This window comes from Psittacula echo (genome assembly GCF_963264785.1).
Source record: "Psittacula echo genome assembly, chromosome: Z".
Classification (NCBI taxonomy): Eukaryota; Metazoa; Chordata; class Aves; order Psittaciformes; family Psittacidae; genus Psittacula; species Psittacula echo.
In genome coordinates, this window is record NC_137742.1 from 25,751,420 (window position 1) to 25,771,263 (window position 19,844).

Sequence of the window (19,844 nt, forward strand, 5' to 3'; positions counted from 1 at the left end):
CTGTTCCTGAAATCCTAGATGAGAATGTAGTAGTTTATGACATTATATAAAGTGAGAAATGATAAGCAAACCCAATGCCAAAATGAGCAGTCAAATCTAATCCTAAAATAAGAGAGGTGAAGAAAAGCATTTCTATTTCAAGGCAGTAAGAAGCCTCAAAGAAGTTTCTGTGTCCTGCCCATGGCAGGAGTGTGGAATTAGATGGTCTTTAAGATCCCTTCCAACCCAAAACATTCTAAGCTAGCATCTTGCACACATGCTGAAAGCTTGGTCAGTCATGAAAAATACCTTTTACCAAAGGTCTTTTAGAAAAAAAATATTCTTGCTAGTGTGTATGCCAAGGGATAGGTGTGTGAATGCCTTTATTTTGAAGCTGAGAAGGGAAAACTTCACACTAAGATTAATGACAGCCATTAGTGGATTTCTTGCTCTGGATGTGGGCCCAGAGTAGATGAAAATCCAGGTCATTAAATCTCTGAACAACTTCAGACTACACAAAACTGAATCCAAAGTTAGTTAAAGTTCAGCTTCTACTCAGTTTCCCAAAACCATTTATTTTGTGGTATTTTATTTGAATTGCTCTGACAAAAGTTGCAGCCTACCATTTAACAAATATCATTATGTTCACCTACAGAAAGTTGTGCTGCTCTTGTTTGCCTTGACAGGAAATCAATACAATGCACTATCTGGTGAGGTTTATTTTCCAGAACTCTCAGATTTTTTAATAACATGCAACAGCACTGCCACTTTCTGTCTTCCTGCCACTAGCCTCTTTCTCTATAACCTAAACTACCTTGTACCTTGCTTAGGTAACACAGTAAATTACCAGGGAGTTTCCTGTTATTAAGAGAGGATGCAGCAAACAGACTTGACCCTAAACAATTAGGGAAAACTACCATCTAGACTTGATATTTTTAATTACTGATGTAGCTTACCAGAAATTCACAAACTTGAGGAAAAAAAAAAACAAACACAAAAGGATTCCTTTGAAAGACACAGGACACCTTGGTTACAGATCATGATTGTATTGAAAACATCACTGAGCTGGTGTGTCAATTTTTATGGAGTTGCACAGCAGTACTGCAATCTTTTCAACTGTCCCTTTTAAGTTAGGAAGAAGCAGTTTCAAACATAAAGAAATAATTCAAGGTGTGAGATGCTCACACGTTAGGTGATGCAATGCAAACTCGTAAGACAGACATGCTTCAAGTTTGGTGCTGTGTGTCCAGCTCACCTGAAATACACTTTTGGCAAGTTTGAACATGTATGTCCCTTCTTAGTTAGCCTGCATTGGTAGTTTTAAGTTTTCTAGACAGCTGGCCAGCACCTTTTTAAAAAACAAGGCAGCTTTCCCTCTCCCCAGAATCCACCTACGGCTTGTAGAGCACCTTTGAATCCAGACATCACGCTGTACTAAAACCTCGTGCTTCCATTCAACATAAAGCAGATCAAAGTGAATGTTTCACACAGACCAAGTCTACCAACCTAGACAGAGGAAGGGCAGTTAGGGAAAACAGTCACATGGAGTGAGAACATTTTATTGGGGTGCTAGAGTCAGATTAAAACTGAAAGACTGTTTAAATTCCAGAAGGAAGCTCATTTAAGAAGTAAGCCATAATCTTACCTAGACTAGATCATGAAGAAGTATGTAATAAGTAACCTCACAGCAGGAAAATAATTTACAATTTCTAGACCTTCTAAATTGTAAAACTTTAAATAAATTAAACTGCTTGCAATTTTACACAGTTATAAGGGTTTTCACAATCTCTTTAGAGACAGCAATGGATGCAACATTTACCTCTACCCAGACACAATGCGGAATACCCACAGAGAAGTTTACGATTTGCAACAAGGGCTTTACAGACCATTTCCTTTTCTACCTAATTATAGGTAATACTTTAAGTGTGCGCTCGCAGCCCAGAAAGCCAACCATATCCTGGGCTGCATCAAAAGGAGCATGACCAGCAGGTCAAAGGAGGTGATCCTGCCCCTCTGCTCTGCTCTCGTGAGACCTCACTTGGAGTATTGTGTGCAGTTCTGGCGTCCTCAACATCAAAAGGACATGGAACTGTTGGAACAAGTCCAGAGGAGGCCACGAGGATGATCAGGGGACTGGAGCACCTCCTGTATGAAGACAGGCTGAGAAAGTTGGGCCTGTTCAGCCTGGAGAAGAGAAGGCTGCATGGAGACCTCATAGCAGCCTTCCAGAATCTGAAGGGGGCCTACAAGGATGCTGGGGAGGGACTATTCATCAGGGACTGTAGTGACAGGACAAGGGGTAACGGGTTCAAACTTAAACAGGGGAAGTTTAGATTGGATATAAGGAAGAAATTCTTTACTGTGAGGGTGGTGAGGCACTGGAATGGGTTGCCCAGGGAGGTTGTGAATGCTCCATCCTTGGCGGTGTTCAAGGCCAGGTTGGATGAGGCCTTGGGTGACATGGTTTAGTGTGAGGTATCCCTGCCCATGGCAGGGGAGTTGGAACTAGATGATCTTAAGGTCCTTTCCAACCTTAACTATTCTATGATTCTATGAAATAAGCAGTATAAATACTGTAAAAATAAGATGTATCTTCAATATATAAATTTTATTTCATTTGACACCATACAAAATATTAAGCTTAAAAAATAAATTATAAGTACAGTTTTAACAATTAATTGGTCTTCAATAAGAAATACATGAGAAGCATAAATTGTGCTTCAGGAGGTCTGGAAAAAAAAAATGTTCACAACTTCTTTGGAAAAGATAAAATTTAAGGTTATTTATTTAAATTCAATGTATAGAACCTGACCAACTTAAAACCACACAAAATCAGAATAGAAGCCCAGTTTAGTGTAGCAGAGGTAGGACTGTGGAGTGTTCTGTGGGTTTTGTTTGTTTGTTTGTGGTTTGTTTTTTGGTTTTTTTTTTTTTTTTTTTTTTTTTTTTTTTGTGTAATGGTTGTTTTTGTTTGTTTTCCAAAGCAGGCATTACTACTAATTCAGATATTTAAAAGTAAGAATTTAAAAGTATCTTGGCTACTCTGTGTGAATATGAAGCATTTATGTATATTGATTTGTCCTTTTTTATTTCAACTTCTTAGCAGTAGAATTGTTGCTTAAAATTCCAGTTTAGATTACAGTTTATGTTATCTAGAACACCACAAACCCAAATCTAGCTTGACTTTCAGAAACTGTTTCTTGTTCTTTCATGTAAAAGGGAAGCTTTTAAAACCGTTAAGTGCCAAGTTGAGCAGAAGTGCTTACTGCAATTAAGCAGATGCAAAGCATGGGCTGTTTCTTCATCAAGAAGCAGGTTCTGTGTGCAGTGCCTTAAGGATATGGTCAGATACACACTGTCTAAGCTTTAAATATCTTCATGGTTAAAAATGGCTGAATTAATGTTTGTATTCCCATACTTCCCTTAAAACCTTGTGGTTTGCTGTGAGTTTCTTCCAGAAATAGACAACACAAGAATTTTCAGGAAACTGTTTAATGATGAGCTGTATTAACAATTAACAATCTTTCTTATAAACGTTTTCTTAAAGTCTACAAGGAAAAGCACATTATAAGACAACTACCCATGGGGTAACTGCCTCTTGATTTTGATACTTTTTCTTTCAGCAGGATCCAGTACGAAGAAAGTGAAAGAAGTTGGTTATTTTTTCAGTATGGCTGCTTTTAAAGGTAATATACAGTTCAGGTCTTTTTTGTTTCGTAATAAATGCCAAGACTGCAGGGAAAAAAGTATAAGGTTTTAAAAGGGAAAAAAAAAAAATATCTCTGCCATTAATACTTAGATAACATTGTAAGCAGTAAGCGTCACAGACCCACAAATATAAGGTTGGTATTTTACCCTTCGTGAAAAAAAGAGGGGGGTTTTAGTGTTTTGTGTGGCTTGGTTGTTGTTTTTGGTTTTTTCTTTTTCCCAGGGAAGAAAAAACCCCAAATGGTATACAAAATGCAATGAACTACTGAGGAAAGTACAGCTTTTCAAGACGAAAGTGGATTTGTGGAGACTCAGATTGTAACATTATTTAAGCATTACATTGATATTCCAACTGCAAAATAATTGTTGCAAATTCATACATGTCAAATTTCCTGATATACAGTTATACACTTATACACTGACATTTCCAGAACTTAATTGGCTTTAAATAGGTTATTTCAATTTTCTTCTATATTCTAGTGTGAATTCCAAGACACATCTAAAGGCCATGAACCTGCAAATAACTGCAGTGACCCTCCTGCCTTTATGCAGAATACACTTAAACCACAATGTACAATGAAAACCACAGGAAGAATAATCTCTCGAGGGCAATGAGACAAACAGATTCCTTAGGCCTCTTAAAAAAAAGTGCAGGATATTAATCCTACAATTGCAGTTTTAATCAACTGTCAATCTTTATGGACTTAAGCCTGATGCTTAATGTCTGCCATTACTCTTACTACATAATTTTCCAGATTTTTTTTAAAAAAACACATTTCTATTTATATAGAGTACAAAACCTAGAAATATTATTAAAACAAACATGAGAAACAAGCAGGCTGAATGCTAGCATTTATCTAACTACCTTGAAAACCAAAGTGACTGGAAAAATTAAACAAGATGCAATATTTACCTTCAGAAATAGACCTCTGATTAAATCAAACTTCTGTTTTTCATGTACAGCTCTAGCAGTGTTTGTCCTATCAAAGGGCTCTGCAAGATAAACCACAAATACTGAAAGTGTTAAAAAAATCTACAGCTAGGCTGTCTTCACCGAGCAAGTATTCAGACAAAACCCATGAGGGTTGACATATCGCTGCCTCACAAGAGTGCTTTGAGTGGTTGATCTCACTTTGCTTCTCAATCTTTATTTCTACATAACATAAACGGAAAAAAAACCCAAAACAAACCAAACCAAAAAAACCAAGCCCTGCACCCTGGATGCTCCTATGGTACACAGTCCATAATAAAGTCAGGTTATTATATCTACTGAAGCATACTTCTAGTGTGATAAATTTATGCATCAGTAACTGGTTGTTGCTGTTTAATAGTCTGTGTTGACACAGCAGAATATGATTTTGCATATTAAAATGTTTTGAAATTTACTACACATGCCTCTTGGAACTGTTCACTTCAGATTCATCTCATTCAACAGCTTCTTAGTGAAATACAAGGATATACAGTAAACTATTTATTATAAATTTTTCTATAAGATGTATCAACTGCTGTAAAAATAGGTTTTATCAGTTCATCCCCATTCTACAGTTTCCATTCATAAATTAACAATTTGGGACTTCTAACATACTTTAGACACACATTTATGCGATATTTCCCCCACCCCCATTTTTTCTTTTTGCCAATATCATTAATACTTTGGAACTTTTTTTGTTTTAGATTGAAAGATTACAAAAGTACTCTTTGCTACTGATAGGGTTGCCAACGTTAAAGCAATAGATACTAAAAAATTTGTAATGCAGAGACAACACTTTACAATCCACTACAAAACAGATTTTATGTTTTTTTTGCCTTACTAGAGAACTGCTTAAGAAACATGGTATATTTCACACTGGCAGAATGTATGAAAGTCCTTAAGGGACACAGAACCACAGAAATAAGCCTTAACACAAATAAAAACAGAGCACAATTTTTTCTTTGAGTGAGCCTAAATACAGTGCTACATGCAGAATTATAGCAATTTGCAGGCATAGACTTGTGCAAGCTATAAACAACATATAAAATATTAATATATGTAGTAATACCAATAACTGAAATTTTAGTCTGCTAAACAGAAAATCTGGCAAAGACTTGGAAAACATAATATGATAACATGTTTAGCTAGCTTTTAAAAGCTTCTTCTCAAAGTACACAGAATTTTATCTACACAATTTGTTAAACTAGTTTAGCTTAACAGCTGTTAAAAGCATGAAGTGTACTTCAATATGAAATAGGAAATTAATTTTTCCCTTCCAATTTAGAAGTAAAAGTTTGGTATGTGATGCTAAACCCCACTCTCAATTCAGTTTTGAAGCACATTGTAACAAGAAGGAATCAGATGCACCACATCCTAGATAATTTTGCTTTTTTGATAGCTCAAATGCAAAATGCACTTTTTATTAAAAGTTGTGTGTAAACAAGCCCATTTAATAAAAATTCTAAAGTGCCTATTTTATATGCTGATATTCTATTTCCAATCTGCAGAAAGAAAACCTAAATACTGAACCACCTCATAATTTCATTAAAAAATTGAAGCTTAAAACACCCAGCTCCCCCCCAACACAGTGGATCAGCATCATGTGACAGCAGCAGACACAGCTGCCCAACATTATCACCTCCCACATTCAGATCAGAGCCTGGCCAAAGGCTGCACTATGCTCTCCTGAATCATTTCAGCTGTGCAGATACTCCAGTTCTCACATTTTTCAACTCTTGAGACTGCAGTCAAGCATGCAGTCATCTTTCAGTGTACTTTTTTTTTCCCCCTTATGACTGTAGTTTGCTCCCCTTCTTTTTCTCACAGAATCATAGAATGGTTTAGGTTGGAAGGAACTTTAAAGATAATTGCATTCTACCCCCCATGTCATGGGCAGGGACACCTTCTACTAGACCAGGTTGCTCAAAGCCCTGTCCAACCTGGCCTTGAACATTGCCAGGGGTGGGACACACACCAAACATTATCCTAAAACTTCAACCTGATCTTAACAGCCTGCATCTATTTAAGGCCAGAATCCAGGCCATCTCTCCTATTTCAAAACTTTTCAAAACCCAGTGTCCTAAATCACCTACTTTTAATTCTGCTCCCATTCCACCTTGGTTTTTCATCCTTCCCCTGTTGTGTTCCGATTCTCATTCTTTGTGTAGTTTCCAGTTACACAGCACCTCTCAGTTCCTTCCTTTCTACTCTTTCTGTTTTCCTAACAACTGAATCCTTCTCATGGTTTATTATATTTTCTTTCCCTGGTCCAAACTTTCTCTCTTATGTGTGCTAACTGTTCAGCTTTTCCATGTAGATTCCCAGAGCAGTCGAAAAGCCATCAAGATCACATGAAGCAGGTTAGTTGTATAGTGCTACAGCCCAGTTCAGCCTGCACTTAACTAAGAAGGCTGAACTCCAAAACTTAGGCTGGGTTTACTCTCCAGTTCTGGAATTCATCATACAGTCTCTGCAGAAACTGCACATTCATAAGCCAGACAAAAACAGTAGCCACAAGGGGATCAACATACACATAATCTAGTCACTGCTAGGACTTGGGATGCCAGAGCATTTCTAGAACAAAGAATATTCTTAGAGAGTGAATCTGAATATGTGCCTGCTACGATTTTTCAAAAGCTTAATTTTGGCAAAACTGATGACTATGTTTGCAGAGCAGGAAAACGAACACTACTGTCATAGAGGACATTCCTTGACAAAGTCCTAATCCCTGTTCCAAAAGTAACAGGGTAATGAGCGCTCTTGAAGAAAAGGTCAGGAGAACTATTTTTAAACGCTATAGAACTAAAAGCTTCCTTCTCAAATGTTTTTGGTGGGACTGTTTCCAGAACTGTTTACACTGGTTATTTAATTTTCTACATAAATATATTATGTTTGCATTATTAAAACATAACCAAGGTAAAGTTTAATTGACAGATATATGCATTTAGTGTCTTAACAGTTAAAAACGGTAATGCAGCTTTCATTTTACCTTCTATACAAATAAATCTGTTTCTCCATTCACTATCATCAGGTCTCAGAATAGCTCTGGCCTCACGAACTGAAATCACTTGATTGCTCCAACTATGGAAAAGAAAAACAATTTACAGAACTTTTAACTCTTGATTTTAAATTAGTATCAGTTTAAATTAAAAAAAAAGTCAAATTGCTATATCATAAGCCTGGATAACACAGTTCTTTATAATTATCAATAACTTAGTGTGACAGTCTTATCTTTATAATTTACTATATAAGTAAGGAATAATGGCTAGGAAATAAATTTCCAACCAGAAGTTTATTTACAAAAACATCTGCAAACCAGAACATCGTAGGTATCACACAGTCACAACAGAGTAATTTTTTCAAAAAACAGCATCAATTCTAATATGGACACCTACATTTATTTCTAAGTTAAAAAAATTACAGCCTAAAATCTATCTGTAAGGAGAAATGAAGAGTTAAAGTGCAGATGAAGTCACATACTGCATTCCATTAAGAAGATATTCAAAAGTATAAAACCATATAAAGGTAGCTTGCTTACAGAATTCCTGGTGCAGTGAACCTAGTATTAGAATGCAGTAACGCTTTCCAATACCGAAAGTTTAGATATGAATTTTAGACCTCCTACAACAGCAGAACTCAAATATATGTCTGAAAATATTCTACCATTTTCTGCACAGAGTTTTACAATAGCAGAACCATAGGAAATTATCACACTGAGGAACAGCAGGCTGCTTACAATGTGCCAAGTATCTTTATAATTGTTATGATGCTTGGCCCAACAATACGCCAAAGGTAACAGAAGCCAAAGCAACCACTTGCAGTTTTATGTTCTTACCTACCCAGCCAGTTTTCAGCTGCTCTTAACTAAACCAGAGAAATACCATACCAGTGAAACACCTCAGTCACTAGTTATGTGTCACCAAATGCCCTCACTAAATGGTGCTTTGAAATAGCCAGACAACATACTGCTAGCTGTACCAATGTTATGTACACCTGACACGATCTGACTGAATCAATCCTCTGGCATAATGCAAAGAGAGGAGCTTGGCTGTGTGCATCAGCCCCCTGCAGTAAATCTCGATTGTAAATCAAAATACAGACTGTTAATTCATCACTTATGTTTGGGAGAACTCTGTGCTCTTCAGGCTGAGGATCAGCTGTCATAACCTCATTAGGTTGGTGGTGATCAGGCATTTTACACCAGCTAAAAATCCATACTTGTACAGATTATCTTGGATACAACTCATGATTAAAACCACTTACGAAAGTCAGCCTTTTGAATAACTGCGCTTCCATAGAACATGTACATTATTTTTCTATTTAAGAATATGAACAGGCCTATTTCAAAAAGGTGCAGGACACAGCACATGAAGCATGTTTTAGGATATCTCAGATCATTTATTCATCCATGGTAGCGTGTAGATTTCATACATTCTTCAGAAAAGTCGTACAGGATATGATCATTTCTAGTATTCAATGAAAACTAACACTTTCATTCTAACCCATCACTCTCGCTGTCCTTAATTCTCATGGTAGACTACTTTTGCAGAAGTAAGAGGCATTGTGAAGCACCAAATACTTTCCTATCATGTCTTTTTAATAAACTATCATCAACACAAACTTAACAAGAAATTCAGATTAACTGCTCAAAAACCCCCACAAAAACCAAACCCCAAACAAACAAAGGCTAAAAAGTATTTGACTAGAGCATCAAAGAACCTTTAACTGCAGCTCCAGAACACTGGTCAGGAACAGAAGCTGACTGCCTTTTCTGAAAGCTTTTTTAAAAATCAGAGAGAGCCATGCCAGGGTGGAGAGGTGGGGGTAGGGAGAGGAAGGGTGCTTGGAGAAAGACATACAATGAAGTTATTTGATCTGTGTTTGGTTAAACCAGGCAGTATCGTTTCACTTTGAACACTTAATTCTTCTCTTGACTTCTTTTTCTCTAGGTTATACTTGGCCTGATACCTCAGCAAAAAATAAGTGCATTTATAATACACTGGTTTAACCAATGACAACAACAACAACAACAAAAATGTCATTTTTAGCTATCTAAACAGCTTTTAATATAAACTTGAAACCAACTACTTGGTACTAAAATCTGCCTGAATTAGAAATGAATTACCAATAGCGAATGGTTTGTACATACATTTTAACCATTTTGGCTTGCACAAAATAACTCTGTTGGTGTCAGCATCTCCTGGGTTCAGCTTAAACCATGATACAGCACAAAGCAAATATTCTCTGCATACACACTTTCAGTCCATAAGTTAACAATAACCATTTAAACAGCTATTTCAATTATCAGTTGAATTATCAATTTCTCATGTCACTGCCCGTAGCAGGTATGTGCTTCTCATGGAGAAATCAAGAATTTAAAAGAAAAAGATCAGGCATTTCCAGGTGTAACTGTGTATGAATACACCACAAATAGATTAAAAGGCTTATCTTTCCAGAGCGTTCTTATAAGCCAAAGCCACTTGCATAAACACACTAAGATGGGTACAGATTGCCAGCATATTTAATTCAGTATACGAATAAAAAAAATGATTCTTTTGTTTCCTGACCAATTCTACCCTGAAGACAGCCATGAGCAACTGTATTTTATATTTTGTCACAATAATAGTAGAATAGTTAGGTTTGGAAAGGACCTTAAGATCATCTAGCTCCACCCCCCTGCCATGGGGTGTACCCAATCTTTTATCATGTCCACCAAATACAACTTAATCATTGAGTGATCTTAAACAACTGATACAAAACTTGAAATAACACATTGAAAAGAAGTACAGTCCCAAAGGACAGTCTCTAGGTTCCTCAGCAGTAACTTCAGGGGAGCAACGCTTTTGCTTCAAGGTCTCACTTTGTAAAGAGACAGCCAAGTAAAAACCTGCTGCCTTCACTCACAGGAATGAAATCAGACACTCTTTTCAGAGGGCCTGGTAAACATGGACCAGTTTCCAAATACCTTCTTTTGAGAACACCTCCATACATTTTTTCACTTGGTCACATTCACTGTGTGATCAGCAGACCTTTGACAGTTTGAAATACTTAAAGTTAGAATGGAGTTATAAGCATACTTCAAGCCAGCTGTATCATAAGAAACATTTTGCAGACTTGGATTCTTATGGTAAGCTAATTATAAATGTCAGCAATTCAAGCTTCGCCATACGTAGTAAGTCCAGTATATGCAGCAATTTCCAAATCACATTTCCAGTAACTTATGAAGGAGAATACAAATTATTTCTTATGGACACACTGAAAACCTCAGAGCAGGACTGTGGAATGGGCCCTCTATGGTAAGACATAGTAATCATCAATTTTCTGAAGCAGCTTGTAGTCTAAATAAACAAAGCAGATTAAAAGCATAAAGAAAAAACAAAAATGAACAGAGCACAAGCAGATGAACTTATTCATGGCTGCCCAGCATGCAAGGCTCCTCTTTCTTCCTTTGTGCTCTGCTCTTTGGGCCCATCCTGCCCTTAAATATTACTCATTACATCACGTAAAATAAAACACAGAATCTAAACTGAAATACCTACTGGCCTTTGCTAAAATAAGGTGGAAGTTTAAAACAACCTCTTTTATGTTTAAAATGTGTTTTAAAAAAACATCTCCATCTTCCCTTTATCTTTCTGACCAAAACATATAAAATAGTTGATCAGTTAAGCATTCCAGGCAAGTGGCATCAATGACTGTCTCTGTCCAAAATGACAGTCTTCACACATGATCTGATCATTCTTAACTACATGCTCTTCTTTCAGCAAATCAGATCCTGTGTATCAAACCTGGCTGTGTTGTGTCCTACTCCATAGATAGGAAACTACAAAAGTCACTTTCATGAAAATTGTAGTAGTATTCTCCTTAGTAATCTTTTCATCAAAACATTATGGTTCAATAATGGAAGTTCACTATCACAGTACAGGTCAATGACATGGCTTAGTGTGAGGTGTCCCTGCCCATGGCATGGGATTGGAACTAGATGATATTAAGGTCCTTTCCAATCCTAACTATTCTATGATTCTATGATTCTATTTTTAATTAAATGTAACCTAACTTAACAGGCAGCATCTGAAATATCATCTCAAAATTTCTGTAAATGAGTAAATATTTTACAGGGAAAGTAAACGCTGAAAAAAAGTACTGATTATAGCAAAGAATTATTTAACACATTCAGGAGTAAAATACTAGTTCCTCAATAAAAGGCAGAACCAAAAGCCCTGTGTTGTGTGCATTTAAGTCTTATCCTCATTCCCACCTATAACATTTCCATCAGCTGTGGAATGCATGACCCTGTACTTGTCTCATTTACTGGCTATCACAGACAAACTCACACATGTTTAAACACCATGTTCTGCCCACCTTTTCCCCACTTGGTCATTAATTTGTGTTTCTCTTCTCCAGCCAGTTATTAGGTTTTATGAAACTATGCAGACTTTTCTTATCTTCAAGACACATCCTACTCCTTTCAAGCAGGATTTATAGTTATCAGGTATACACAGATGGTTAAGTAAGCAGTACACCTGACTAAGTTCTATTTCTGTAGCAGAAAGTGTTAAAAATAATATAGGTTGCTGCATTAGGTGCATCATTTCCTGATAGACTTCTCAGCCATGTAACATTTTCAACGTAGGAATTCTAATGGGTATTATTTACTTTTTTTTTTTTTTTTTTTTAAAACAGAGTATCACTGGTCAAAGATTTAAATACTTAACAGGTACTTGACACTTGAAAAACAAGACAGATTTTTTTTTTTTGTTGGTTAGTTGTTTTAGAAAAATCTTTTCATCCCCTGAGGTCAGCAACTATCCTATCTCTGTTGTCCATTTTTTCAAACTTGGTTTTAACCAGAAGCTCCCCTGTGCCTCTCCGATTAGGTGATATTTTTTTCCTCATGAACATCATGAAAGATAATACTCAGAAATTACCATCAGTTCAAGTACTAATATGGCAGCCTTTTTACTCTTCATACTTCTCAGAATAATGGAAAAGATATTTACTTTCATATATGAGAAGATTAACAGCCTGTTGTACAGACAAGTAGTAAAGGATGCATCTAGTCCAACATATCTTCCAGCTTCTAGTCCAACTTGATTATCTTCCAGCCGTGTCTTCTAATTTACCTATTTAGCAAACTGCACCTTGCCAGCTGAAAAGACAGGTACTCAGGAGAAACTTCTATGAGAAAAGACCATTCCCTTATCTGCATAGACTGAAGAAAAATCCTTTATGTGACAATCTCTCAGAATCAGGCATAAGCATGCACAAAGTGCAATTAGTACATGAATTGCCACAGGCCATATGGATTTAGATTATATATTCCATATGTGGATGTTTTAAGGATTTCATGATCATTTCTAACATTAACTAAAATATGAACACTTCAAAAATTATAATGCGTATCTAGTAGTTACACATTTTGTTCTCCTTCCAGGAAATGGTTATGAGGCACAGACACAGGACAGCAACATGTATGAACCAACTGCCTCAAACAAGTTCTTCAGAAGATCTTTAAGCTGATTGAAATATGACCATTTGATAGTTTATACAAGTATTTTTCTAAAAAATTCTCAAGTGACAGTTTGGAAGAATGTCTGTAACATACAGCTTTCTCAGATGCCCACCTAACTTTAGCTCTCCTTCTCTTCTACAAGAAAGTCCAGATGCCAAAATTAAACTCAGATTCTAGCAAACCAACAAGGTTAGCAAGCCGACTGTATATAGGAGAATTCTTCTCCACGTGTGGCCTAGTGAGTTACCTCCTGGTCAGTTACTTCCATTGACCTGGGATGAAGACGACAAGTGCAGATACTAATAATTCATTGGTAATTCATACCACAACCTATACCTTAAACTACCACTAAGATGACTAGACCTTTCTCACACACCGCTGGGCAGTTTTAGAATAGTGTAATATAACAAAACCCAGCTATTTTAAAGAATAAAGCTCTCTAACTTCCAGCAGCTATTTTAGACAATAGGATGTGTGGCTAAGCAAAAGATGTCAGATAGTCTTTACGATTAAAGGACATTCCAGTTGCCCTTTATAATCTTTTCACTCATTTCCTCTCTGTTAGTTATCATTCCTGCCTTACTGCTATTCTCTCAAGAGTTATGAAGTGCTGATATATCAAATAGAAGGACTCAAAGCTTTGAATATTCTAAAACACTAAGATGAGCTTTTACTTACTCAAATTCAGTGGCATAATATTTGAAGAAGCCTATCAGCAATTCTCCAAGGCTTGATCCGTTTTTTGAGGGGTATGGAGGAATGGTACGTGGAGCTTCATGAATATGATGCAACTGCATAGTAGGATCAAAAGATTCCTGCCAAAATAAAATCAGAGAATAGATACACACACCCCCTCCCTCCCCAAGCCGCAATCCAGATGTATCTATTTGTCACAGTAAAAGAGATGCCTGTCATTCACTTATTAGAAATCAAAGACAACTTATAAGCAGTTTTATAGGACACCTTCTCTTGTACTCCCCTGTTGGATTCTAGTTATTCTCCCTGAACTCAGGCAGAATCATCTTGCATAGGACTGTGTGAGGCTATCCCTTGCCTCTATTTCCCTAAGAATTTTAACTGAGAATCTTTGAACTGGACTTGCATTTACATGCTAGTAAAACCACATGAGCAGAAGCTGAGTAAGGTAGCCTCCACTGAGCTGGCCACAGCTGAAGTGAGGTAGGGTAGGTGAAGCTAATGCAATTATCACCAAGGTCCCATAACTGTGGTACTGAAACAATCCAAAAGGAAGGCCTGACTTATTTTGCCCACAGCGTAGAGTTAAAATTGGATATGAAACACACTAGCTCCAATATGAACCTGCAACCTCTCACTTAATGAGTTCAAGGACTGCAACAGCACCTCCTCTAGACAACCTATCTGAAAGAATAAAAAAGAAATTAGTTATACAAAAACCCCTGAATATACAGAATGCAGCATTTAAGCTTAAGTATGCTTTTCTTGGGGAGGTGGAAAGGGAAGAAAAAAGGTCAGATTTTCTATAAACAGAAGTCACAGTTGCCAGCTTAAAAAAGGCATCTATACAAGAATAAATCAGCATGGGTTTAGATCTGGTATACTGTTTAGGGGTCCATTATACCTTTCAGGCTCTTCTAAAAGACTGGGGTACATGCAGGAGACTGTATCTTCTCTTGCTAGAGGAACAATTTTCAAAGCCTCATGCTACATTTACAGCAACGTTGTATATTTCAAGGAAAATGAACCCAAGATACACAAGAGCAAGCTTTACATTCACATAAATAAATATATCTATTTAAATGTAGGGACCTATTCAGTCAATATTATATCTTCCCTTGCACTTCATTGTTTCAAAGAGTAGTTTCCGGCACAACTCAAACTTTATAGTACTAGAAAATCACTGGAAGTACTATACACTGTAATATTATTTCCACATTCACAGCTGGCAGTGCTTCCTCTGAAAAAAGTACAGTATGCCATGAAACAAGTAGGACTGGAAAGTTTGGTATTCCCATCCTATTTTGCCAATTCTAGCAAAACTTCCTGGAACCTTGAGCAATACCTTCTAGAAAAAAAGACTATTCTTCCGGCTAAGAAAAAGTTTCAAGTCTTGTTCTCACATCATATAAGTTTACATATAAAATATTATAGTTCGCAGAGCTCAGAATTTTACAGCTTACGATCCAACAAACCAAAAATATACAGACAAACATGAAAAGCAGATATGGAGCATATAAAGATCATAAAAAGGAACAATTGTACTTATGTTATACAGTATATACAGTTAAAGTTAATCAGACAGTTATTAGAGTGAAAGTCACTCCTTGCTCATTCCCACAGAAAGTTGTAGAAGAGCCACAAAAACTGACTTTAGTATTAGCAGCATAACAACTCAGGAGGAAATGGACACCAAAAGCAAGGAACAAGAACAAGGGCTGCTGACCTCCATACAATACAAGAAATGCAATTCAATTACGACAACAAATGTCTATTAAGACTAGTAAGTTAGTATTTGGAGGCCACAGATATTTCTGAAAAGGAGAACAAGGTGGATTTTTTTTTTAAACTTTGAATGTTCAAATGCCTGAAAACTTCTGAAATGCAAGAAAAATCTGCCACCACAGAGAGGATGGGCATCCTGAGCAGCTAGAAAGTTAGACTTTGGGATACTACATTCAGAATAATAAATAATCTATTTTCTTTAGCAGTATTACAAGCTTGGGGAGAATGTCTATTTCATTAACTGCTAACAAGTCTTATTGAAAAAGTATTGAAAATTGTATTTGATATCCTTCTGTTCTTTGTTGTTTTCTGGATGTAAGCATACACACACCAGCACCCATGCATTCCCCTTTTTTGCTATTAAGTTTTACTACAACCTCTACTTGCTATATTGTCGTTTGCTATTACTGTAACTGTTGATTTGCTTTCTTATTATTCAAATGCTCTACAAACACTAACAGAAATTAATTAGTTGTGATCAATATATAAATCATAAATAAAATGTCCTTAAGGTCAAGATTGATAAGTAAAAGCAACATTCTCTGTAAGCTTTGACCTCTGGCAAATACAAAGGCAAAACATTTCAGAAGCCATAATGCCTGTGCTTTGTAATTATTACTGCAAGTAACAAGACCAGAATTGCTTTGGCAGATTTCTCATTTTCACTTTAAAATTCTTTGTAGTACCAGTATTAAGAAATTGTAACTTCCACAATTCAATTATTTTTGGTCGGTTGTTTCCATTAGGAATACATATCTCCCAATTTCTAACATAATTAAAAAAAAATTAATCCATAGTTTTGATTTGGTTTTATAGTAATCAGGTATAAAATATTATTCTTATTTTATTAGCAATCCTAGAAAATTTAGTCCAAAGGCAAGATAATTAACAATAAAAAAACCCTCCTACTTTGAAAAGGGTAAAAAATGCTATTCTTCCAACAGTGTTCCAGAAACACAGGAACCTGCAAGTGATTTACCACTTTCACATGACACAAGATAAACCCCTGCATTTAGTACAAATTCATTAGATTTTTCAGCTTATGGTATTGTATACTTGCTTTAATCGTTTAAGTCATTTTATATAGTACTCTGAAGGCCTGTATACAAGTAAAAAACACAAATATAAATATTTGCATTATTTTAACAAAGAAGTAAAAAGTTACCAATTCTTACAGTTGTTTTCTTTAAATTACATGCTGCATGAAACTTAAAAATACTACAGCATGTGAGATTTAAGCAAACATAATTAGCATATTTAGCAATTCAGAAAACCCATCAGATAAAGCCAAGTGTATAAGAAATGAAGCCAAGTGTACAAGAAATGGAGAACAGCTTTAAATGCTTTTGAGTACTAACAATGAAGAAGTAAGAAGGTATTTAGTATGGCAAAAGAATCAGAGGAAAATACAAAGACCATAAAGATTTAGTACAGGTACGCCTAAGTAGGTTTACAAAACAGAAATAAAACTGCAGTACTATAGCTCAAAGCTTTCTTCTGCATTTGCTTATCCTAATTACCCAAAATGGCTGACACCACAGTATCTCCTCCCTGATGTACACTGTCATCAAATATTCCCATTTCAGCATTATAGGAAATATATGCAAAGAAAGAATGACTTTCTGATACTACTTCAGAACAATTATCAGCAACAGCAAAAACCAACATAGGCAGGGACCCTGAACTATGGCAACTATATATAAAGAAAAATTTTAAAAGTGGCATATGACAGGAAAGTAAAGAAGGAAGGAACTGAGAAATTTCTATAAGTTACAGCATAGAACTATTCAGCAACAGCTGTTTTGTTTCCAGACAAATATTTAAGACGCTAGCTCTTATTTCTAGGTAATCTTCCTTAGATTAAGTGTCACTAATTAGAGTCCTAATTCTGCAGAGGATTAAAGCATACTGATTCACAGAATTCTCTGGAGATCAACAGGGTATGATCTTCACATAACAGCAAAGTACCACAAGGTGTTTTCTTGTTGGACTAAGGTCTAATTTTGTAAGGTCTCAAAGGTCTCCTTAGTAGACATCTATCATTCATTCTCTGCACTCAGAAATATCAGGCAACTCAACAGCTGTGGAACATGTACAGTATGGAATTCTGAAACACCACAGTTGGATGGAAAAATGTTACTTGACGTATTACGAAATAAGAATCATAAAGTTACCAATGACCCAGGGATATTTTCAGGCCAGCATAAAGAGAATTAGGCCACTGGTTCTCATTAGCACTCATTTTCAACTGTGTGCGAAATCTTCTCATATATAACAGGCTGGTTTCACTAAAGAAATTATCAAAAGCAGCAATAGCCTTTTTCATGCTTATATTCAGTGTATCAATGATAAGGCTTACAGACTGCGTTTAACTTAATCCAATAGTGATATTTAAGAATTCATATATTTTAGGTAAGCAGTTTCATACACATTTGATACAGTAAATTAATAAGAAACACTTACTGGGTAAATTTTTTGGAGAGATGGAAGGACAGGTTCAGGTAGGGCTATAAAAAAAAAAAAAGTTTAAAGTTGCTGTGATTCAAGTCATTAACAGGAAACAATATTGTATCAACTACATCAAAAGGTTGGACTGAAATTCCATTTTAAAAACATAGAATCATAGAATGGTTAGGGTTGGAAAGGACCTTAAGATCTATCTATTTCATGCATGTTGTACAGTAAAAGTTATTCAGCAAATCTTTCTATTACTACATTTTGTATATGGGAGTACAAGGAGTTAATTCAGCTAAGGGAAGCTGTTACTCAGATACTGCTATTTGTAGAAGACATGAGAAATTCTACAGCAGCTGGGTACAACATCACTAGAAGAAACACGTCTAGATTCCCCAAAGGAAAAAAAAAAAAAAAAAAGAAGAGCTTTTTTTTTTTTTTCCCTAATGTCTAACACATTACGATTCCATCACAGCATAGGAAGTCTCCAGATACTGCAAAAGCACACATCATTCTTCAGCTGCAAAGTATTACATACTGTCATAAGTAACCTAAAGATAAAATGCCCGACATGCATAGTAGGCATTGCAAGCAAAATCCCCTCAAAACACATAAAAAGTCTAATGCTGTTAACTGGTCTACTAAATGGCAAACAGGTTATAAAGATTAGGCATATATTAATGATACTAACACAAAATGAACGGAACAGTTTTAACTTTCATAAAAGTTGTGAATGGGGAGAGCATCTATTGCACACTTAATAGGGATATGAAGAACAAGGAGAAAAAAAATCAAAACACAGACCCTGTCTCGCAGGTTAGGTGGACCTACAAGTCGACAGAAACAAATCCCAAAGTATTCACATCCCACTCAAGCCTTAGAGCAGCTACAGAACTGTTAGAGCACTCCTCATACTAAAACTTTAACATCATGTTATCAGCACGGGTTTTTTTTGGTTTTTTTTTTTTTTCAAACAATTGGTCTACATCATTCACTAGGAAGAATGATTAAGTTCAGCATACAGGATTTTGACCTGGGACTTAATTCACCCTTAAGACAAGGTGTCATAGGGGAAGAGATGCTACAAATCCTTTTTCCATAGGGACTCGGAACCAGAATGACAGAATTTTCAGAATGTGCTTAGGTTATCTTCAAAGAGTATATAATATAATAAATATATATAATAAATATATATAATATATTAGCTAGCGGGATTGCTCAGAATACGATCACAGCTGCTTTAATATTTTTATTTTGTTTGTGGGTGTTCAAAAATATGCAAGAGCATCTTTTTTCTGAAGCATCTTGGATAATTTCCAGTTCTCTGCCACACTAAAATAAAAGGAAAAAAACTCTGAGCAATACAAGCAATCAAGACATTTTATCTTGGTCTCTATGCTATACTAAGAGGATGGAATTAGGGGTAAAACTTATCACCTACCACTAGCATTTGCCACATCAATTTTTGTTTTCTTATTGTACAAGATAGTTGGACCTGTTACCTGGAGGGAAGTTCATGTACAAGTCACTGACCTACCTACAAAATAAACTCACAACACACTAATTCTAGGTCCAAAAACATCCACAAGTATAAGAACATGTAAATGGATTAAGTAGTAAAGGAAAGAAATTTGCCTAGTAGAGAAAGACAGGGACACTATTCTCTGCCAAAGGAAGCTTTTAATTTTATTTTGTTTACCCTCACCAGTAACATCTCTATTAAAAATTCTACTATTAGAAATT

General features: G+C 35.9%; 1 protein-coding gene across 6 annotated transcripts in view; it reads right to left on the bottom strand.

Moving 5' to 3' along the window:
- Nucleotides 1-2,868: 2,868 nt before the first annotated feature.
- The window catches only part of TENT2 (terminal nucleotidyltransferase 2), a 39,509-nt gene continuing 22,533 nt past the window's right edge, over nt 2,869-19,844 (bottom strand). For 2 of the 6 annotated variants that reach the window (XM_080638753.1, XM_080638752.1), the window contains exons 12-16: nt 18,111-18,154; nt 13,845-13,981; nt 7,647-7,738; nt 4,601-4,680; nt 2,869-3,711 (exon numbers count right to left, since the gene is read on the bottom strand). In XM_080638753.1, coding sequence (XP_080494879.1) covers nt 3,637-3,711; nt 4,601-4,680; nt 7,647-7,738; nt 13,845-13,981; nt 18,111-18,154 — 428 coding nt within the window. In that variant the 3' untranslated portion in view covers nt 2,869-3,636. The other 4 variants (XM_080638755.1, XM_080638754.1, XM_080638757.1 and 1 more) reach the window with 4 other exon arrangements.